Source organism: Phoenix dactylifera, chromosome 1, assembly GCF_009389715.1.
Source record: "Phoenix dactylifera cultivar Barhee BC4 chromosome 1, palm_55x_up_171113_PBpolish2nd_filt_p, whole genome shotgun sequence".
In the NCBI taxonomy this organism is placed as follows: domain Eukaryota; kingdom Viridiplantae; phylum Streptophyta; class Magnoliopsida; order Arecales; family Arecaceae; genus Phoenix; species Phoenix dactylifera.
In genome coordinates, this window is record NC_052392.1 from 1756804 (window position 1) to 1780919 (window position 24116).

The window sequence follows — 24116 nt, forward strand, 5'->3', positions numbered from 1 at the left end:
AACCACCATATTTAAAGATTACACATTACATATATGATAAAGCAATTTGTGATTTGGAACAAGCATCAAAAGCATGTTAGAATAATTATTTAATAGATCAGACTGTGTGATCATTATGTGCCCTTGTGTAAGACTTCAATCTAACTCTAATGAATCATAATTTATTGATAACAAATGAATCATAATCTGAATTTTGATAGAAACAATTGTTTAAGGCAATTCGATCAAAACTTAGCTAGCATGCCTTATTGATAATTATCTTAAGCAAATAGAATCTAAGCTAAATTGATGTTGAAAATAAGAAATTAATTTGACCTTGATGAATCTTCCTATTGCTTCACATGCTTGTCCTTGAACAGTCTTGGTTAATGAAACTATCTCTTTAGTTCAAGTGTCATATGTTTGCTTATATTTAGGCAATCTCTTGAGTAAAGTGACTCAACATTCAATGATTATCATATCTTAGGTTGAGTTACCTAGTTAAGAAATATGCTATATGAATGTTTTGTATCTTGAAGAAACTAATAACTTTCTTTCAAGAAAGAAAAGAATTTTGTTAATAATGCAGGATCCTTGAGCAAGAAAATGAGAGATTTCAACTTGAAGGATATCTCCACGTAAGATACAATAAACATTCTCATGCAAACAAGAGAGAGGACATTCTTCAGCCAAAAGTTCATACATAAGAAATCTAGTAGGTATTTGACTGAAGAATGCAGAATGGATTGGTAATTCTAGATACCTCTCTCATAAATTAATTGAGCAAAGTCAATAACTTAAATCTTAGTATGGCATGGTTAAAATCTTTAATTATTAATTCCTTGATATCATGTCTATATATATGTATTGATTGACTTATGCTTTTAGAAATTGTTTCATGGTTTGCCCAAACTAAAATATATCTTTGCCAATGTCATAACCATGAAATACACAAGTTTATGCTTAAAATTTTGATTTAAAATAACTTGTGAGAAATTATGAATCCTTGAGCACAGTGAAAATGTTGTTTGCATGATATACATCTATATGATACATTTGATTATTTCTTTATTCTGCTCTTTCATGTAAATTACTTGAGAATAACAAAATGAAAGAGAGATAAAGAAAAGAAAATGAACATTATTCAAGAGAAGTAAAGATCTAAGTAAAAGGCAAATACTTCAATCTTAAGGAAAAGCAAAACAAGCATAATATATTCGGCACATTTGGAAGGAATAAAATCCATAATTAATTACACTTAAACAGGGAGAATTTGAAGTAAACATTTTAACCTTTCTATATTGCTCATCATAGGGATGGTGCCAATGGGGAGGCTAGTGGTAGTACCCGGCACTATTTGACCCAACTATTCGGTGTAGGGCATATTAGGGACGGCACAAGAGGGAGGCTAGTGGTAGTACCTCGTGCCCCTTCCCAACTCCACCGGATAGGGAGCAAGTAGAGTATAGAGCATAAGAAAGTAAAAATGAAAGACAAAGTTAATGAAATTATATAAGAAGAATCAAGTCAAAGTTATTAATCACTTGAAAACACACTTTAAGGATGAAATCATTGCAAGATAATACTTAAACAGGGGGAGTTTATTTGAAAAGAATTGATTTTGATCCTTGATATGCTTGTTCTTATTATTTTAATGCATGACTTAACACATAATATATCTTGCATGTGGCATGATGTCTTGAATTATGGGTTCTCAATATTTTGTAATGCTTCATACTTGGACAATTTGATTGAATGTTTGAAATGCTACATAACATCTTTTGTTTGGTATTATTGAAAAGAAATTTTCAGATTTGTCGTTAACAATCATCGTTAAAACCTGAAAGTTGAATAAATTTGTAAAAAGGAGAAGAGAAGGATATCTCTATTTAGGCAAAATGAATTGAGTTGTTTTTATCCTTCAACTTGATTAACTTTGGTATATAATGTTCTAACTCATACCAAAACTCAACATAAATACAAATACTCTGAATATGCTCTTACATGTTTGAAATATGTGTTTTCAAACGTAATGATTTAAGATGAGCTACAATCTGGAAGATACATATCTCAAATTATGATTTTGAAAGCCTCAATTGAAAATTCTATGTAATTCAGAATCTGATTTTGTATAAAAGCTTAAACTCCATATGATTTCTAAATAAAATCTTAATGAAAGAAAAACAGAATTAATTTTGATGCCTTTGGTTGATTGCTCCGATACGCATCCGAAATATATCATTTCTTATCTTCAAAGTATACTAATATTGGTATAAATGATGTGGCTTTCAATGATCTTGATTGCAAGTAAATATTTTTAAATATATGATTTTATTTAAGAGATTAAGACATCTATAAATATATATATGATTAAGAAATTGAGTTCTATAAATATATATATCTCAATGATCATCTATATGTTTTTCTCTCCTACATTATTAAAGACAGAATAGAGTGAATGATCTTAAAGCAAGAAATATTTCAGCTCACTCGAATGATTCTAAAAGAAAGAAAATGTAAATGCCTTTGAAAGAAACTGAGCTTCAAATGAATCATTTTCTGATTAATATTTCTATACATTTTTCTCTAAGATTAGGAGAAAGCATAACTTGTTCTTAAAGGATTAGAAAGAGTGATTACTATAAATTTTGAATAATTCTAGATCACTCTACATTCTTGATATCATAAAGTTTCAGGTTTATTCACGTTTAACATTAAAATCTAAAATTCAACAAAAGAAAAGAATGATTAAAGAAGTATGCATCTTTTGAGGGGGAGCTTTAGATATCTTATCCTAAAGTTACTTCAATTTGAAGCATACCTTGATTTTTATGGATTGATTTTGATGAACCTCCTTATAATGCAATACTTGCTTTAATTATAAGTTTATGCCTTGAGAAGAGTTCTATAAAGGTTGTCTTATCTCATACCTTGAGTCTTATGAAAATAAGCTGAAACTTATGGAAAACATATTTTTGAGATTGACAATTTTATTGAACATTATCTTCAAACTCTAAACTGTTAAATGGAATAATCAATTGAGGGGGAGAAAGAAAATTTCAGAAGGAGAGGTATTATGGAACTTAATCGCAAAAATCTTTATGATACACCTTGAGGATTGTTATTTGGTTAATATTTCTTATGCATACATCATGAACCAAATTGCAAGTCAAACAGTTGATCTTAAGAGCCTCTAACTTAATGAAAAAGGGGGAGAATAACGTGTTGAATTTTTTTGAGTATCTCTTAGAAAATCTATTTTGAAATTCACTAATGAGTCCAAATTGGCTTGCTCTTTAGAACTTAAATTGTGTGCCAATTCATATTTTTTATGTATCAAATTGTGCTTATTTTCTAAAAGAACAAAAGAAAGTCTTTAAAAGAGCTCTGAGATGAATCATAAATTGCATGAATTCATATTTTGGTATTTGTGCCCCAATGCTCTTATTATCATAAAAGAACCTTGAAGTCATTAAGAATTAATGATCCAACATGATGATATGTCTTTCAAATATATAAATTTTGATCTTTTACTCTGAAAATCAATTAAATTGCTCTCATGTTGATAAAATACTTAATAGATTGGGCAAAAGGTCTTAAATGAACAAGCTTTCATACTTATTAAAGAGAGGTTAGATTTCCACTCATGTGTTTCCTTGAATATCATTTGTGGTACTTCTTGTATTAACCTAAGGAAGATTCCACCTATACTTGATTAGAAAACTATCTGTGGTATCAAATTAGAAAACTTCTTGAAATCACATTCGATGTGTTCTGCTCTGAAATTATCTTAATTGGCTCTGATCTATGCTCATTAATCTGATTCTAATATTATTGCCTTGAGTTTTATGATTCATATCCTTGCAATAATTTGACATGCAAATCAGAGTACAATAAGGAAAAGAAATGTTTGAGTATTCTTATCTTTGTGCTTAATGTTTCACTATCTTTTTGATGTTATCAAAAAGGGGGAGAAATATCTAAGTATATGCTCATAATGCTTTGTGTTTTGTATTGAACACCAACTCAGCTTAAATTGAAATAGGTTGATTGTGTTAAGCTGATTAAATCTAAAACATTATCATGAAGTATGTTTTAAATATTAAATATACATGTTTTCTACTTCATGCAACTTAGCCATGTATTACTCCTAGAAAACAATATCTTTTATATTGCATATACTCCAAGTTTTGTCATCATCAAAAAGAGGGAGACTGATGACCCAAAGATTGATTCAAAGATTGATTTTGATGATCACAAAACCTTGAAGTATAGATACTAATGTTTATGTTGCAAGGAGAAAGATATTTATTTTGCAAGGAACATAGCAAGTTGGAAGAACACAAGAAGGCCTCCAAAGCTCTCAAGAAAAGTTGGAAGAAAGCTACAATTTATTGGCCCAAGTTTAAAGTTCAAAGGATTCAAATTGGAGGAGCAAATTCAAAGAAAAAATCAAAAGAATAGTCTTCGAGTCGACTCCAGAGTAGAACGAGTCGACTCCAGGGAGTAACAGACAGAAAGACAGAGAAGCTATTTTGGACCCTGAGAGGCGAGTCGACTCCTGAAGAACTCGAGTCGACTCCAATAGCTGGCAAGTCAACTCCTAAGGAAAACAAGGCAAAAGTCAGAGAGCGATTTTCGACTCTGAGATTCGAGTCGACTCCTGTGGAACGCGAGTCGACTCCAATGGTTTGCAGGTCGACTCCAAAGAAAGCGAGAGTCGACTCTCAGTGGAACACAAGGAAAAAGTCAGAGAGCAGTTTTCGGACTCTGAGATCCGAGTCGACTCCCAGACAACTCGAGTCGACTCCAAGGCAGCGCTACACCAAAATGGCAGAAGGCTGTGTTTCGGAAACTGAGAGCCGAGTCGACTCCGGAACAGTTTGAGTCGACTCCAAGACCAGACAAGCCAAAAATGCAGAGGATCAGTTTTCGGGCTCTGAGAGCCGAGTCGACTCCAAGAGAATCCGAGTCGACTCGAGGAAGAAAATCAGAAAGTATGTCCTCTGAATTCATGGGATGAGCCGACTCCGAAGATGCCAAGTCAGCTCCAGATGTTGGCGAGTCGACTCCGGGTTAAGACGAGTCGACTCCCAGTCGAGGATGCACAATAATTCAAATTTGGAACAGTGGCCGAGTCGTCTCCAGTAAAGCACGAGTCGACTCCTGCAACAGACGAGTCGACTCCTGATCGCGCGAGTCGACTCCGATCCCAACGGTAATATTGTCAGGAAGTGCAGACTGTGTCCAACGGCTCTATTTTTGTCTCTAACGGCTAGATTCTTGTTTCCACGCCATCTAAAGCTATAAAAACAAGAGGAGAGCTAGGGGAGAAGGCATGGAAAGTGGGAGAGAACATTTAGGAAAGAGATTCCAAAGAGATAACAAGGGAAATCTCCCATAAGCACAAAAGGGACATCCAAAGCGAAATAGAGAGAAGAAGAGCATCCAAGTGAATCCCAAAGCTTCCTCTCCATCCGTGTGCTGCCTCGGTGATCCTCTACTTCGTGCCAAATCAGAAGAGGGTCAAGTAAAGAAGAAGCCGAGCTCCTTCATCTTCAAAACTCGGTTGAGGGCTTCTCTTTACACTATTTTGTTTATATTGTTATATTTGCTTGTTTAAGAAGCTTTGATTTGTTTTAAACTTTGTTTTTAATATCTTGTAACTTGATTCAATCAAGGGATTGAATCAAGGGGTTAAGGTTTGTTGGTGAGCCAAAGAGAAAACCAACGGTGAGAGGTTTGTTGGTGAGCCTAGGTTGAAACCAACGGTGTAAGGGTTTGATTGTGATCCCGGAAAAACAATCGGGGTGGTTCTAGTCGGTGAGCCTGGGAAAACCGACCGAGTTCGTTGTGCGCTCGTAAAACAACAAGTTGGGTTGTGAGCTTGTAAAACAACCGGCTGTAATCTGTAGGATTATAGTGAAATTCCCAAGAGGTCTTGGGGAGTGGATGTAGGTGCTGGGGTGCACCGAACCACTATATGTTTGTTGTGTTTGTAATGCCTCTTGTCATTGTCTAACTAACACACTTACTTACTTAGATAGATTGCTTGCTTAACTGTTATCCGCACATCCTTTAGTTGCAAGCATATTCAATCAAGTCACATTCTATACATCAAACTGTTGCTAAGTTTGACTTTCACTGTGCATCCATACAACTTAGCATAATTAATCAAAAACTTTCAGAAGTAGGTTAAAAGTTTTAAAAGACCCAATTCACCCCCCCTCTTGGGTTGTATCTACTGGGCAACACGGGGGGTAGTATTGAGGGAAATACAAGTCACCCTAAAACATATGGTCGGAAGTACCCGACCTTAGGACGACCAACCTGACGCCCGACCTTAGACGACCGATGCCGGACGGCTTGGCGCCAGATCAGGCGCCCAACTCTGGGTTCTCGACCTCAGAACGTCCGACCTCGAAAGGCATCCGATCCCTAGAAGTCAAACCTCGCCAACCGTCCGCTACTGCCACGTCCATCTACGGCCCAGCTCGGAACCACGCCTTAGCCGGCTTACTCAACAATTAATGAGCATGATCTCCGCAGACCTCCGGCCTACTCAACAATTAATGCTTATGACCTCCGGCTTACTCAACAATTAATGAGCATGGTCTCCGCAGACCTCCGGCTTACTCAACAATTAATGAGCATGATCTCCGCAGACCTCCGGCCTACTCAACAATTAATGCTTATGACCTCCGGCTTACTCAACAATTAATGCGCATGGTTCCTGCCGTTTGCTGACCTCCAGTTCCCCATAGCAGATCAGTTCGGCTACGTCCAGTCCGCCGCGACAACTCCTTGATTCCGACCTCATCCTCTACAGCAAGGCATTAATTCATGTGATCACCCACCAACTCACGCGACGTACTCAGTCGTACGGCGATCTGGTCCCGTCGCATCACAGGTAATCCAACACCCCATTATAAAATGAGAGCCCCTCTATCGTAAAAAAGGGGAGAGAGAGAAAAGAAAAGAAAAACTCCAGTCATTCTTCCTCTACTCATATATTCCCCCTCTGACTTAAGCATCGGAGGGCCGGCGCCAGAAATCCCGGCCACCGGCTTTTTGCAGATATCCTAGAGGACGCCGTCCGCCGACGGACCGCCGCCACCGGCAGCCCGTCGATCCCACCAGAGCTCCTCCTTCTCAGCCGACGGCCGCCCCCGGTTCCAGTTTCCAGCAACACTTTGGTTTGGGTGAAATCAAGCATGTCATGTAAAGGATCAGTTTATCAAAATTTTCATGCATCATGATGCTCAGCTAATATTTTACAATACCCTGCAACATGGGGGGGGGGGGGGGGGGGGGGGGGGGGGGGAGATTACGAAATATTGCAGGACAATGACTAATCAAAAAATCTTCTTTATTTTTGGAAACATCAAATGTCCAACAAGGTGACAACTTATAAAAAAGTGTCATTTATGATAGTCCATTCAAATCTGCTGGTAATCGAGAAACAAACCAGAACTGGAAACCTTGAATGTAATATGATAGAAAAGTAATATGAACAAACCATCAGAGTTGTAAAGAAGATCAAAGTTTCACTGATAGGAAAAATAACTCAGGTTCGTGATTCGTCAAAAAAAAAGAAGAAAGAAAATACACAGAATAAATGCAAATTCAAGAAGTCCTGGGGAGACATTGCGGCATTTCAAACTTAAGCAGCACTGCTATTGAAGACTGCAGCCCCCCCAGCTGCTTCATCTTTGATTCTGCCTCTTCTCCAGCTCGAAGTGACTCCACTACTTGTCTGGATTCTTCTTTAGCTTTTTGAAGCTCCCAGGAAATAGAAGTCATGGATGCTATTGCTTTACTAATTGCTTCATCTTGTTTCTGAATTTGTGCCTCATTTTCAGCCAATTCAGTCTTAGCTTGTTCAAGTTCTTGCTCCAAGGTGGTCATCCGGGTCATTATTTCTCCTCTGTTCTTGACAAGCTTTGCTTTGCGACTGATCTCAGTCACCAGTTCCTTCTCATAGTCTCGCATCAAAGACTTGTGCCGGTTGACAGACTGTCGTATGTTGGAGAGTTCCTTGCTTTTGGCCGCAGTCAATTCTTCCACTACTGAGCCTAGAGTCATTGACTGCTGCCACTTTATTTCATTTAGAATTTGTGACACAGAGTCCCGAAAATCCTTGAAGCAATACCCTGATAAATTCTCTTCAGCTATCATGTTTTGTAATAGCTCCTCAACATAGTCAGTTGGCACAGGCTGCTCCTCAAACATTTTCTTAATAGTGTCGACATCCCCCTTAAGGTGAGCCCATGCCACTACTTGCTTTGTCAAGGCCGGGCATGGGGCGGTTGTCGAACTAAATGCTGGGGCGGTTGTCGAACCAAATGCTGGCATAGTTGTGGCACCAAAGCTCGGAGAAGATGTAGCACCAAAAGCCGGAGTGGCTGTGGCACCAAAAGCAGGGGTGCTTGTAGAGCCAAAGGCTGGTGTGCTTATAGAACCAAAAGCCTGGGTACTCGTGGGTGTTGAACTAAATGCTGGGGCAGTTGTCGAACCAAATGTGGCACCAATGCAGGAAGAAAATGTAGCACCAGAGGCCGGAGTGACTCTGGCACCAAAGGCAGGGGTGCTTGTAGAGCCAAAGGCTAGTGTGCTTATAGAAGCAAAAGCCTGGGTACTCGTGGGTGTTGAACTAAATGCTGGGGCAGTTGTCGAACCAAATGTGGCACCAATGCCCGAAGAAAATGTAGCACCAGAGGCCGGAGTGGCTCTGGCACCAAAAGCAGGGGTGCTTGTAGGGCCAAAGGCTAGTGTTCTTATAGAACCAAAAGCCTGGGTACTCTTGGGTGTTGAACTAAATGCTGGGGCAGTTGTCGAACCAAATGTGGCACCAATGCCCGAAGAAAATGTAGCACCAGAGGCCGGAGTGGCTCTGGCACCAAAAGCAGGGGTGCTTCTAGAGCCAAAGGCTAGGGTGCTTATAGAACCAAAAGCTTGGGTACTCGTGGGTGTTGAACTAAATGCTGGGGCAGTTGTGGAACCAAATGTGGCACCAATGCCCGAAGAAAATATAGCACCAGAGGCCGGAGTGGCTCTAGCACCAAAAGTAGGGGTGCTTGTAGAGCCAAAGGCTGGTGTGCTTATAGAACCAAAAGCCTGGGTACTCATGGGTGTCGAACTAAATGCTGGGGCGGTTGTCGAACCAAAGGCTGGCGTAGTTGTGGCACCAAAGCCCGGAGAAGATGTAGCACCAACGGCCGGAGTGGCTCTGGCACCAAAAGCAGGGGTGCTTGTAGAGTCAAAGGCTGGTGTGCTTGTAGAACCAAAAACCTGGGTACTCGTGGGTGTCGAACTAAATGCTGGGGCGGTTGTCGAACCAAATGCTGGCGTAGTTGTGGCACCAAAGCTCGAAGAAGATGTAGCACCAACGGCCGGAGTGGTTGTGGCACCAAAAGCAGGGCTGCTTGTAGAGCCAAAGGCTGGTTGACTTGATGCACCAAATGTTGGCATGCCCGAAGAACCAAACACTAAGGTACTTGGAGTAGCAAAGGCTGGTGTGCTTATAGAACAAAAAGTCTGGGTACTCGTGGGTGTCAAACTAAATGCTGGGGCGGTTGTCCAACCAAATGCTGGCGTAGTTGTGGCACCAAAGGCCAGAGAAGATGTAGAGCCAAAGGAGGGATTGGTTGTGGCACCAAAAGCAGGGGTGCTTGTAGAGCCAAAGGCTGGTCGACTTGATGCACCAAATGGTGTGGAGGAACCAAAAGGATTGCTGCCAAATGCTGGTGATTGTGATAGCTGAAATGTGCCACCAAATGGACTTGATTGGCTAGGTGATGACCCAAACGGATTAGTGCTAGAGCTGCTTGGCTGCTGCCGAGACAGACTAGGAACCAAATGGGCTACTCGAAGACTGCCCAAATGCTGTACAGCAGAATAGCAGCCATCAGAAGTAGAGAAGAGGTGAAATGAGACAATCCACAAGCCGAGAAAACCTGAGCATATGGCATGCTACGAAAATTTGTTACTATGCTGCAGAGCAAAGCGATTAGTAAAATAGCTAATGCTGCTCGTCAGCAGCAAATATCATACTCATATGTGGAGGAAAAATCAAGCTGAAAAAAGGTAAGATAAGCCATCTAGCAGGAGAAATTTCAGTCATAGCATGCGAACTGGCGGCGACTAACTACTGGAAAAGGAAGAAAGATGAAGAAAAGCTACCTCGAATTCCCATCAAGACTGATAAAGAGACTTCAATCCTTCAAATCTTTTTACCAAGTCGAACGTCGAGAAACAAAACAATCTACCAAGATTTCTGCTGCTTGAATACAGACATGCAAGCGGCTCAGCATACCAACGAAATCAAACCCACAGAATCAAAGCCTAGAAGATCTCCCAAGAAGCAAACAGGAAACAAAATCCCGAATCCAAACCTTCCGAAAAAAGTCGCCACGAGAGCATAAAATAAGCCAAACCAAAAGAATCGAAACAAACTAAGAAAATCCACAAACCGATCTAATACTCTCACTGATAGGATCCAAAAACATATCTAGAACCCATAAAAAACAAGAATAAAAAAAAAAGAAGAAAGGAAAAAGAACGGGAGAGAGAGCAGACGGTTGGTGATGCCGAACATGGCTGCGAACTCTCTTCGATGGCTGAGATGGGAGGATTTCGATCTGCGACAATAAACGTACCGATCGATTAATTTCGTGACAAGTCTTCAGCTATATATATGAGGCAGACCAAGGGTCTCAGCTTTACAATAAAAGAACGCTGAATTGAATTAAAATAAAATATAAAATCCAACTGGTCGTCACGTGGCAAGCAGTGGGAGTTCTGTTACTTAACTATCGGTGTCGGGACCTCGTACCTGATCCGAATCATCTTGTAGCTTAGTTGTTGTCCTCCTACCCGGTGAGATTACTCACCAGAAAATTCATGCCAATCTTTCTCACCATAAAAAACAACTACTGGACGCAATATCTAGTTGTTGTCCTCTTCTTTTTTTTTTGATAAAAAGCGGAGCTTAAAGCGAGATTCCAAACAAAATAGTGTCACTGATGTACCAAAAAAAAAAAAAAAAAAAAAGAAACAAAAGAGTATCACAGAGTATAATGGTTCCTTCTGAACGAAGGAACCCAAACATCCAAATATATCAGGCAGATAACCTTGGCCACCGGCAAATTAAAGATAACCATAGTCATTAAATGCAGTGAGTAGACCACCCAGCTGAGAGCCATATGAAAGGACAGATTTTGTGTTCCCGAGGCCAAATTCCACTGATAGAGAGATGGGAGAAAAAAGAGGCAAGAATTAGAAGAATACGAACCGAAAGAGAAAGGGAGAGTCTGTAGCATCCGTGGAGCGAGCCGTGGCTACGGGCGGGCACTCTACCATCGCGCGGAGAAAAAAGATCTGAGCCGGGGAAAATAATTGAAATACTTAGAAGCACTGACTGCTTAAAACGAACGCTAGTGCTTTTTCTGAAAACTATTGGGGGCGTTTGGTAACCCCAACAGAATCATCATGGTGATTTAAGATCCCCGGTGATTTGAATACTGAGGTGATTTGATCCCAGTAATCTGAAATCAATGTGTTTGGTAGGTAATAATCCTGTAATTAAAAATTTCTGGGTATCCATAAATAACTTATTTGATATGGTATGGAGATCCAAAATCACCGACCATATAATACCACAAATATCCCTGATATATTTTAGATAGATTTTTTATGTGTTTTTAATTCTCATGAATCAAAAATGCAAGTCAATATGCTAATTTCTATAATAGCGTCATAATTTTGTCACATATTCTACTTTTAGTAGCTTTTATCATATATTTATTAATTATATAAAATATATTATAATAAAATTTATATATATATATCAATATATTAATTATTAATATATTCTATAAAAATATATATTTATTACTCCTATAAATTATTAATCTTAAAAAAATATCTTATTTTTCATTATGGAATTAATATTTTTATTTATAATTATAATAGATTTTTTAATACTAATAATTATTTTGATTAGAAAAATAAGATAAATAGGAATAATATATTAAATATTTTCATTATATAAATATAAAATATAATAATATTTTTCTACTATAATTTAAAATTATCCTTCAATAATAATAAGATAATAATATGATTAGTAATATATTATAATATAATATATCATTAATATAATATATAATATCAATATAATATTATATATATATATATATAGCATTGACATAATATATTGATGGTATATTGAGGGGTATTTTTGTCTTTAATTGTCAATTTAGAATCACTGCCCTGGGGTGATCTTGGATTTCCGACCTCAAGATCGGGTATCCCATCACCGAGTTGGGCGGTGATGGGAGGAGTGGAGGTGATTTAGGATCACCACCACGTAGGATCACCGTGGTGCAACCAAACGCGGTGATCTCATCACCTCCACCCACATCATCCTTGATTCTGGAACGATCACCCCATAGCAAACGCCCCCTATAGGAAATAAAGCAGCACCGCCCGGGTCCTATCAAGAAAATAGAAATAGATAATTAACTAAAATATTTTAGGAGGAGATAATCCTCTTTCAATAACAGTAGCGTTGAATATATATATATATATATATATATATATATATATATATATATATATACCTATCTATTACAATATAGAGAGGCACCTTTTATGTAGACTAGGAGGCTGACAAAATTTAGTTAGGCTGATTAAGTTTGGCACAATCAATCACAAATCAATCAAGATGAAATTTGGTAAGACCGACTAATTTGGCATAACCAGCTTATATGGAGGCCAACTATATTTGGTACGATCAATGGTGAAGTTTGGTAAGGCCGACTAAGCTGGGCATAATCAATCAATCAATGGATTCTAACATCCTCCTTCAAACTCAAGGTGCTAAATAGACACCAACTTGAGTTTGGAAACAAGAGATCGAAAGATGCTAGGAGGATGAGCTTTGATGAAGACGTCCGCAAGTTGATCAGCCATGGAAACAAGATCACGAATGTACTGAAATACTGACGTACTAGATCAAGAGTAGGAGTAGGAGTTGCTGGAGTTTGGAGCGAGACCGCGCCTGCCAAGTTTACTTTCGTCAAGCTTCTGACGGTACAGTTTAATGCGTTGCTGCTGGGGTTTGGAGGAAGACCGCGCCTGCCAAGTTTACTCGCCAAACTTCTGATGGTACGGTTTGACGCGCTACTGCTGGAGTTTGAAGCGAGACCAAACCTACCAAGTTTACTCGCTAAGCTTCTAATGGTACGGTTTGATGTGCTGATGCTGGAGTTTGAAGCGAGACTACACCTACGAAGTTTACGCGTCAAGCTTCTAAAGGTACAGTTTGACGCGCTGCTGCTGAAGTTTGGAGCGAGACACGCCTGCCAAGTTTATCCGCCAAGCTTCTGACGACACGGTTTGAAGCGTTGTTACTGGAGTTTGGAGTGAGACTGCATCTACCAAGTTTATCTGCCAAGTTTCTGACGGTATGGTTTGACGTGCTGCTGCTGGGGTTTGGAGCGAGACCGCACCTGCCAAGTTTACCCGCCAAGCTTCTAACGGTACGGTTTGACGCGTTGTTGCTGGAGTTTGAAGTGAAACCACGCCTGCCAAGTTTACTCGCCAAGCTTCTGATAACACGGTTTGATGCGCTGCTACTAAAGTTTGAAGCGAGATTGCGCCTGCCAAATTTACTTTCATCATGTTTTTGACACATGTCACAGCCGCCTCCATGGAGGAACAGAAAAAAGAAAAAAGTGTGAGAAGAATAGTTGTGTTTTCGGCTTGGGAGAGCAAACACCCAAACCTATTGAGCGCCTCACGTGAAGCACCTGGGAAGAAACACACCCAAATCCCCCCCACCCTTCATGTGAAGAAAAACACCCACGACAGCCCAACATTTTTTAATTGAAAGTCAAACAATTAAAGAGAAAAAGAAGAAAAAAGAAGGCTATAATTTTATCAGGATCTTGATGAGAAGAAGGAGCTTTGAAAGCCGCCGAGGCTGGAGCTCCGGCTATCCCCAAATGAGGCAAAATAAACAAAGGATCTGCGAGCGACGACGGCGACCATAGAAAAGCGGAAGAGAGGATAGCAATAGGTTACGTGATCAGTGGCTCTGATACCATATTAGGAAAAAAAAAAAGAAAAATTTTATTTCTGCGTGTCTGTTACAATATAGAGGAGCAGCCTTTATATAAACTAGGAGGTTGACGAAATTTAGTAAGACCGACTAAGTTTGGCACAATCAATCACAAATCAATCATGGTGAAGTTTGGTAGGGCCGACTAAATTTGACACAATCAGCCTTTATGGAGGCTAATTATATTTGGCACAATCAATGGTGAAGTTTGGTAAAGCCGACTAAGTTAGGCATAATCAATCAATCAACGGATTCTAACATCCACCCTCAAACTCAAGGCGGCAAAGTAGACACCAACTTGAGTTTGAAAACAAGAGATCGAAAGATGCTAGGAGGATGGGCTTTGGTGAAGACGTCCGCAAGTTGATCAACCGTGAAAACTGTATCACGAATGTACAAAAAAACTGATGTACTAAATCAAGAGTAGTAGGAGCTGCAAGAGTTTGGAGCGAGACCGCGCCTTCCAAGTTTACTTTCGCCAAGTTTCTGATGGTAGGGTTTGATGCGCTGCTGCTGAGGTTTGGAGTGAGACCGTGAAAGTTGCTGAGGTCGAAGCCCCGGCTCTTATATCATGTTGAAAGAGGAGAATGAAAGAAAAAAAATTGTATTTCTGCCTGTCTGTTACAATGTACATGAGCAGCCTTTATATAGACTAGGAGGCTGATGAAATTTAGTAAGATCGATTAAGTTTGGCACAATCAATCACAAATCAATCAAGGTGAAGTTTGGTAAGGCTGACTGAGTTTGGCACAACCAGTCTTTATGAAGGCCAACTATATTTGGCACAATCAATGGTGAAGTTTGGTAAAGCCGATTAAGTTTGGTATAATCAATCAATCAATGGGTTCTAACAAATAGAACAGAGACATTAGCAGAAACATAAAGAGAAGAGGGTCCATGTAGACTATTACGTGGCAATCAGTGGGCCTTTTAGCTTTTGAGGTAACAATACCTCCATCTCCCATAGATGCTATCCGATCAACCATATTATTATATTTTCTATAGATGTGTTTGATGGCACAAGAAGTATAGCTAAAGATGAATCTTCGCGTGTCCAACAAAAGGATGCTCAAGTCTTGATACTCCATCTCTACTCTCATCCACCAAATGGCTGTTCTTGAATCACCTTGTAGAACAAAGCTGTTAGACATTTAGTTTAGAGCCATTTAGCTTCTTTTTCTCGCATCTGTTCCTCTCCTTTCTTGACAATATAACTCATCTCTGCCCCTCATCTCTATTGTAAATACGATTAATTTTTAATAAAAATCGGATGGCTCCTTTTGCCTCCCTTTACATAAATAAAAAAAAAAGAAAAGAAGAAAAGAACCTGCCAGCTCCTAGAACAAGAATGGCATATGTCAAGCCTTTCCACGTAGTTATCAACTTGGCGAGTAGGACCGACATGTCATACAATGGACATCCACCTGCCGTGACCAAAGACAATATGTGATCATGAATAACAAAGCCAGTTCCTCCTTATTTTTCCTATTTCCATCAAAATTGATCTTGAGGAAGCCCAAAGAGTAAAGGTTGCCAAGTAAAAAGAACCACACTAGACATAGAAGTTGCAAGTGTGGCCTGAATAAAATCAGAAGCATCGGTGATGGCTCTTGTTGCATTCATCAAGGGAATCTCGATCATGCTCTCAAACAGTCTCATGTTCCTGCCCCCCAAATATGATAGGCAATGTAGCAAAACAAAAAAAACCTAGGCCCCGACCCCCAGCATCTCTGTGCCTCCCCTCCTTTGCATGATGCAAGAAGATCTCAAGGTTCCAATGCCTGATCCTGGGGAAGAGGCAACTAAACATCCTACTCCAGATCTATCGTTGAACTGGGCATTCAAACAACACATGATCAATGGACTCCTCTACGGCTCTATCTCTGCACACAACTCAGAGAAGGGAGGAATGGCCAAGAGTAGGAGAAATAAGAGTAGGATAAGCTGAAAATGGGGAGGATGCTTTCCTATAGTGTCTAAATAAAAATTTAAATTTTATATCAAAATAAATAAATAAATAAATCAAATCTATTTGAAAAGCAAAGTATATAACAAATATATAAAAAGTTGATTGATGCATTGACTAAATTTTTTATGGAATGATACACTTTATTAGTGATAAAGGATTTTGTTACTCTTATTTCGGTTTTAGAATGAAATAGGATTCCTACTACAATATGTTGGAGATGTATTCTCCAATCCTGTTGCTACTTAATTAAGTTTATTGATAGATAATGAATTTTTGAGTTATGAATCTGAATTCGCCGAGCAAATCGACTAATTATGATAGCATGGGAACAGATGTTCCTTCATCCTAGTGATTTGTTTCTTTTTTTCTCTTTTTTTTTTGACACATATCCTTTCTTTTATTTGGGTAAAAATGCCTTTGCAATTAGCTTGGACCATTAGAACTATTCAGATTTTGATAGGACAAATATTTGTGAATTAGAATATAATCTTGTCATTTCCATTGAAAGTTAACACAAATCATGAGTTGGGTCGACAATAAGATCTTATACTCTAGTTTTCAAATCGAGGTAAGACCCTGACCTTTTATTTATATTTAATTTTTAATTTAAAAATAGAGAATATAGGTAATTGAAATATAATAACTCTAAAATTAAGTAATTACTGAATAATTGATTCATTAATCTAGCAAGTGATTGATGAGGGATAAGTTGGCATTATATTAATATTAAATTGACTGGACATATTACGTGTGGATTGGTAGCATTATAGCTGCGTTGGATTGCAATAGAGGTAAGAACTCTTATACTCGGTCACCAATTATATATATATATTTATATATCTGTGTGTGCGTTTATTGGGTTGTACTGTTAGATTTATATCATGAGAAACATCGATAAATTTTGTTTAGCATATGATGGCATATTTTATATGATTTTCAGTACAAATATATTCGTATGGTTATTATATGTATCAGATATTGAAAATATGATTATGTGAATAAGGATACCTTGAATTTGAGAGAAATTGATTGCATAAGTAAAAACTAATTTGACAAGAGTAACATGTAAATCAGATAAATAAGATATAGTTTGGACTAACATCGTCATAGAATAGCCTCTACGAGCTTAACGCATGGATATAGCCTCCATGGGCTTACGCATGAAATTATCAGTCTTGAACTGAGTCATGATCTTGGTTAGTCCAAAGTCGGAAGATAATTGATATAAAATCTGTAAATCAAGTTAATGAGAAACAGATGACATGACATAAGAAATTGTTGTTGAACAATTGGATACATTTGAGATATATGTTTATATATGTGTGTGTGTGTGTGTGTATGTATGTGTGTGTGTATGTATGTATATGTATATATATATATATATATATATATATATATATATATATATATATATGTTTCTTTGAAAAGATATTATATGCATATTATTTAAATGAGTTTTTCAAGTATAGATACGATATTCATTTTATCTGGTATTGCTAATTGATTATTTTCTTATTACTTATGGTACAACGATTCGGGATTCTTACTGGGTTATAAAGCTCACAACCCTCTTTTTCTTTTCTTTTCAGAGTTGTAGGTTGCAGGTTGCTTAGTATTCTAGTTATGGTTGCTTGGCTATGATTGAGATCACATAGAAAGGGATGAATAAATTGAGCACCACTCTGGTTGAATCATTAAATTTTGTAATTGGATTAGTTTTATTAATTCGTTATAAATCAAGATCATTTTTTATTATGGATATTGATGTTGTAAAAAAATTTTAGACTTTGTATATTTTCTAGGGCCTTACCTTAGAGAATGTGCGGCTGTGTTATGTGTTCAAACTCGGGTGCTGGGTTCGAGGTGTGACAGTATATACCACCTTTTCTTTTTTTTAATTTTTGCAAATTAATTCTTGCTATATTTCATATTTGCTTATTAACGCTCGTATTTTCTAGATTTATGTACTAATACCTACAAGCTTGTAGCTTATTGCTTTAGGTTCCTTAAGTTAACTAGATTTAAACAGAATTTTGTGTTTATTTCTCTAATGGTGCTTGTTTCATAACTCTGCCCAGTTTTTGGATGGGCTTGCCCAAGTCTCCTTAACTCTCCAACAAGGGAGAGAGAGCCAGAGCCAGCTTATCAAGCTGATAAAGTGTAACAACCCAGGACCTCATCCAAAATGACTAGTCGGAAGGTATTGTTTAGATTCTTTGATTATGTATAAGTACTCAAGATCTACCCAGCGAATAACTGATGTGGGACTAAACACACGCCCGCACGGGTCCTCACATACTCCTCCCGTTCAAGTCCTGACGTCCTCATCAACCTAAAGATTCAAATCTATTCAAATCTAATCACAAACACCACGATCGGTCCGTGGTCAATCTCAATGAATTCGTGTTGCAGTGTCCCCTAGTCCATATAAGTTATGGGCTGGGTCCGCTCTGATACCATTTGTAACAACCCAGGACCTCACCCAAAATGACTAGCCAGAAGGTATTGTTTGGGTTTCTTGATTCTGCGAATAACTGATGTGGAACTAAACACACGCCCATACGGATCCTCACATAAAGTACTTGGCAGTTGGACTAAAAAGACAAGAAGAGTGACTAGAGCTCTTTGAAAAAGAGTGACCTCCTTCGTTGCTTGCAAACCCTTATACCAAAAAAAAAAAAAATCCATCTTTGCTCCATGCCGCTTCCTTCTCTTCTCAGCAACACCACACCACTGCTTCCCCTTTCCTCGAGTTGGGACCCAACCACTCCTTCCCCCTCCCCCCTTCTCTCTCTCTCTAAGGTGCTCAGTTTTCCGCTTTTCTCACATTCTTTGGTGCTCTGTAGTCCCAAGTGATTGTGGTACTCCTCAAAGAGATCCAAGGATTCTAAGGATAAAAGGATTACCTACTTTTCCCTCCATTTTGATTAGAAAAATTAGTTCTTAGACAGAGAAGTAACGTGTTTTTTAGAATTCAGTATAGAACCATTCAAAACCCGTAACTGTGGGCTTGAATTGCTCCGAGTTGTCATCTCCATTCGACATTTGATAGATAACTTGGTCAGGGAGAAGAGGAAAACTAAAAGAAAGGGAAAGGGGGCTAAGGTTAATACCCGCTCCTATTCGCAGAAGGACCGGCCTGCGCAAAGGAGCAGTTTGCATGGATTAGTAATCTCTTTTCCTTACTGATGAGCAAAATCACATTAAAGCAGAGCTTAGACAAAGCAAGTTTCATGTCACGTCATGTCATTCATCATGGTTTGAAACTTTATTCTTGGCCCTCAATCTAGTCTCAACTTGTTACTTAATGCAAAAGTCTTGGCTGAAGTATGTTGGCACGTTACCAGTTATGCTACTTTAACATAAAGAACCCGGATTATTGAAAAGGTCAGATAAAGGAGGTTTATTTGTTATAGATGTGTGTCTTGGTCCAAAGAAAAAAAGAAAAGATCATAGACTCAGGTGAGAATCAGAAGTAGTTAGTAAATAAACAAATACAACAAATACCAAACTGTCATCAACTATGAATAAATGAAGATACTGGGGGCAGGAGGGGGGGTTGAATTGGCCATATGTGTTCAACTTTCAAGATTAGTTTAGTAATAGTTTCATTAGATGTCCCAATATTTATATCATAATTTTTAAAATTCATATAACATAATTGCCAACAAGGCTCAGGTCAGAGATTCCAAATTTGGTCTGGGACAGTGGGGACACCACCATATTTCTCCAAAAAGATGAAGAAAAAAAAATATCATAAAATTGTAATATCAGAATCTTCTTTGGCAAAATTGTCATAAGGAAAAGTCATGAAATATTCATTTTGTTTTCTGGAACATCAAATATCCATAAAGTTACAATCTTGTTACAAGATGAGCATTATTGAACGGTATTCAAAAAGAACAAACAACCAATTGATGAATCTGCACTTTATCTCTCAAGTAGCGAACCATTCAGCAGTCTGAAGCTCCTGAGGTTGACAAACAAGCACCAAAGGGCAAACATCAGAAATTTGCCACAACTGGAGCTGTAGACATTGTTCAGAAAACATTGTATAACTTAATTCAAGAAAGAAATTGTTAGTTCTCATCACCTTATCGCCCCTTTGACACAATCAACCCACTCTTGGAAAGATCCTTTCAAGGTAGTCCAACCTCTGGTGATGATATCAGAGATTTTTAAGTAGCTGAAGTCTTTGAGTGAGAAAGGCTCTCCTTTGTCTTTTACATTGTGACAAGGTGTATGAAATGTTACTGCATGTGCCCCTTGGTTGTTCATGGGGCCTTCCAACTCTCATCACTAAGCTGCGATTGATTTCTGGAAAAACTGCATAATTATAACCGCAACAAATTTTCACCAATAATCACTACAAGAACAGGACCCATCCTTGAAATGATGAAACCGCACCCGGTCCCTTACCATGATTTCCCGACCATAAACTCTCGACACCATCTTCGTAAGCGAATGGCAATCCTTACATACCCTTAAATTCTTCACAATTCGAAGACTCGTCCCTTCAGAAGTTTTCATCAGCCCACAAGCAATTGCTAGCATCTCGCTATGACAGTCCCCACCATTCTCAGACAGCTCCTCCAACGCCTCTACAGCGGCATCTTCTTTTGAAGAGACCGGTGCAGAACACAGAGGAGCTGCTCGGCTAACCATCTCCTTCAGCTTTTCATAGATTTCTTTAGTATCAGGGTGCGAAGTGTCACCAACGACAAATTTCCTCACCTCACCATTGACTTCGATCCAGGTCCATCCCGGCGTTGTCTTAATACCCTGATCCTTGACCATTTTCCTCATCCTAGCAACACCTTGACTATCTCCTACACTGGCATAGATTCCAGCAAGAAGAGCACAGTCCCCGGCATTCTGAGCTGACAAGTGTGCAAGATTTTTAAAGGCAATCTCGCCCATCTCAACATTCTTGTGGATCTTGCAAGCACTTAACAACGTACGCCACAGGACAGGATCATCGCTGCAGGGTGAACTCCTTATGACTTGGAGAGCCCTATCAAGCTCGCCCGCTCGGCCAAACATGTCCACCATGCATCCATAATGCTTGAGGTCTGGCTGTAAATTGAACTCGGAATGCATAAGTTGAAAATATTTGATACCCTCACCAACTAGGCCTTGGTGGCTGCATCCCATAAGCAATCCAAGAAACGAGACCGAGTTCGGCCGAATTCCGGCCATCAGCATCCTTTGGAAGAACGAGATCGACTCATCGCCGTGACCGTGAACTCCCAAACCAACGATCATCGAGTTCCACGTGAAGACGTCCCGCCTCCGCATTCTACCGAAAACCCGGCGAGCTCCATCCAAGCTACCACATTTTGCATGCATGTCAACCAGCGCATTGCCCACATAGATATTCCTTTCCAAGAAACCATTCTTCTCAGCGAATTCTTGAACCTGGATACCGAAATTCAATGCGCCAACATGAGCGCAAGATGAAAGCAGCCCGACGGTGGTGAATTCATCGAGTCCAACACCCAGAACCCTCATTTCGTCATATATCTTCAACGCCCCTTCATGCAAACCAGCACGGCAATAGCAGGCGATCATCGAATTCCAGGACACCAGGTCCCTCTCGGGAATTTCATCGAACACCTTCCTCGCGTCGCCTATGAGCCCGTTCCCGGCATAGCAACGGGTCAAATTGGTGCAGACAATGACGCTAGAAGAGAAGCCGATCCGGACGATCGAGCCGTGGGCCTCGCGGCACTTGGCGGCGGCCTTGGAGCGCTCGCAGGCCTTGAGGAGGAAGGAGAAGGTGACGGCATCGGGGCGAGAAACAGAGGAGCTCCGGGCCACGGCGTTGTAGAGGTGGAGGGAGTCGAGAGGGGCGGGGCCGCGGGAGGAGCCGCGGATGAGGGAGTTCCAGTGGTCGAGGTGGAGAGGGGGAGGGAGGTGGGAGAAGAGGAGGCGGGCGTAGGAGAGGTCGCCGGCGGTGGAGGTGGCGCAGAATGCGAGGAGCTTGGCGGAGACGGTGGGGTTGCGGAGGAGGCCGCTGACGATGACCTGAGCGTGGATTCTTCGGAGGCGTCGCATGCTGTTGCAGCCCTGGAGGAGGGTGACGAGGCTGGCGGCCCGGCACATTGCGAGTCTTCGAGCCCATGTAAATCAACCTTGGCGCTCCAAAATTAATACACACAGGCGTAGCCGAAGGAATCAATGCGCCTCATAAATCTACTACCAAAAGAAGAGAGGTAAAGAGTGATGGTGTCGTCAAGGAACATGGATCTTCTTCTTCTTATTTTTCTTCTTTTTTTTGGAAAGATCCTCCATGGCTCATGCACAGTACTATAACATCCCTTCCTTGCTGATATTTATTTATATTCTCCTCTGATATAAATTTTAATTGTTGGTCAAAGGTCTTCCATGGCTTATGCTGTGAAATGGACTTGTCCTTGTTCCCACGGCTAACTGTTTTATCCTTATTCACTCCATGAACACCAACAAAATGAGAGGGCAGTTTGATCTTTGTAGTGCAATCCAAACCATCATAAAGTGTAATGCTCATAACATGCATCTTATTCTCTCTACTTATTCCTCTGCACTAATCCCTTCAACTAAATACTACGCGTGGTTCGCAAATGGACCAGTACATTAACGAAAAATCAAATATTTTAAAACTAGTTATCACGTGCCCTGATATATGGATGAAACCTTTGATTGATGATAATCTTAGACTTATTGCCCTTTTTGGAAACTTGGAGGCTGCATTATATAAACTTATATATGTTTTAGAAAACTTATTTTCTTTAAGACTGTAGGGTTCCATGGCTCAATGGTAGAGCACCTGATAAAAGGTATTGAAATCTACTTAATTTTAGCTTCAATCCAAATGTTACTTTCATTTTCCATCTACAAATGCCTATGAGGAGCAGCAATAGTAGTGTGAGGTTTGTTATCAAAAATCATGATATCAGATTTGTGGCAACCGGGGCTCGGCGGATCTTTGATTCGTCTATCGTCGGTGCCGAGCTCAAAACTGCATGGAAGGGTATCATCCATACAAAACGTGTTTTGGCTGCGGGTTGTATTCTTCTTAAAGGAGACTCCGCCACGGTAATCGAGTGGGTTCAAAGTCGGAGGTGTGCTGCCGACGGGATGTGGTTACGCCATGACATCCGCAGACTTTTGAGTGAGTGTCTCTCATCAAGCTACACATGTCTATAGAGAAGCGAATAATGCTACGAACTAGGTGGCCTCCTATACAGCTTGTCACTCTAGAGGATTTATCTCGGAGAACCACGTGTCTGCCCCTTCTCTGTTGCACTATCTCCTCTTTTTTTTGACTTTATACTATACCCACACCCGTTATGTGTGAGTCACCGATGTACCCAAAAAAAATGTCTATGAGGCTGAAATATATTTAATTGTCTGTTTTTTCTACTTATAGACTAAAAATTTATTTTATTGTTTCTTTATTGTATTTTTATTTTTGGTCTGCAAATAGGTAATACGTTGAAATGTTTTTTAGGTTGGACTGATTTAGAAGAAACTCAACTTTATATAATACACCTTGAAAACAAAGAAAAGAAAATATTTGTCCTTTATTAACATTAAAGCATTACAATAGAACTCCTTAATTTTATTTTCATTTTCAATCTGCATATGGCCACCAGGCTGAATTTTAGTTTATTCTTCATTTATTTTATTATTTTAAATATGCAAACAGGTATTGCAATGCAATTTTGTTCACATTAGAATGATTTAGAAAAATCTCAACTTCTCCTGGGTGGTTATACCTCTGTTTTCCACAAAAAGAAAAATTTTATATTCTACTCCCCAGTGACATTAAAAAAAATGTCCTTGTCCTTCATCTTCATTGGAGCATTATAGTAGAGCTCCTTGATTATATTTTTTTTATTTTCAATCTGCGAGTGGCAATTAAGCTGAAATTTATTTTGACTATCTCTTTATTTTATTTTTATTTTTAGTCTGCAAACAGGTACTACACTGGAATGTTTATAAGGTTGGAGTGATTAGAAGACTCGATTTTATATAGTCCTACTTCAGCGGCCAAAATTA

The 24116-nt window shown here is 39.3% G+C and overlaps 2 protein-coding genes across 2 annotated transcripts; both read right to left on the reverse strand.

The window, feature by feature from the left end:
- Positions 1-7436: 7436 nt before the first annotated feature.
- LOC120109890 (nuclear pore complex protein NUP62-like) lies at positions 7437-10784 on the reverse strand. The gene is made up of 2 exons (XM_039123500.1): positions 10558-10784; positions 7437-9864 (listed from the first exon to the last, which is right to left on the reverse strand). Exon 2 carries the CDS (start codon positions 9448-9450, stop codon positions 7606-7608), a length of 1845 nt encoding a protein of 614 aa, XP_038979428.1. The 5' UTR covers positions 9451-9864; positions 10558-10784; the 3' UTR covers positions 7437-7605.
- A 9045-nt stretch (positions 10785-19829) lies between these two features.
- Positions 19830-22346, reverse strand: LOC103695784 (pentatricopeptide repeat-containing protein At3g56550). Its single transcript, XM_039123502.1, has 2 exons — positions 20167-22346; positions 19830-20043 (listed from the first exon to the last, which is right to left on the reverse strand). Exon 1 carries the CDS (start codon positions 22176-22178, stop codon positions 20427-20429), a length of 1752 nt encoding a protein of 583 aa, XP_038979430.1. The 5' UTR covers positions 22179-22346; the 3' UTR covers positions 19830-20043; positions 20167-20426.
- Between the last annotated feature and the right edge of the window lie 1770 nt (positions 22347-24116).

Coding starts and splice junctions, on each gene's coding strand:
- LOC120109890 (XM_039123500.1), bottom strand. CDS start 9,450: ATGCCAACATTTGGTGCATCAAGTCAACCAGCCTTTGGCTCTACAAGC.
- LOC103695784 (XM_039123502.1), bottom strand. CDS start 22,178: ATGTGCCGGGCCGCCAGCCTCGTCACCCTCCTCCAGGGCTGCAACAGC.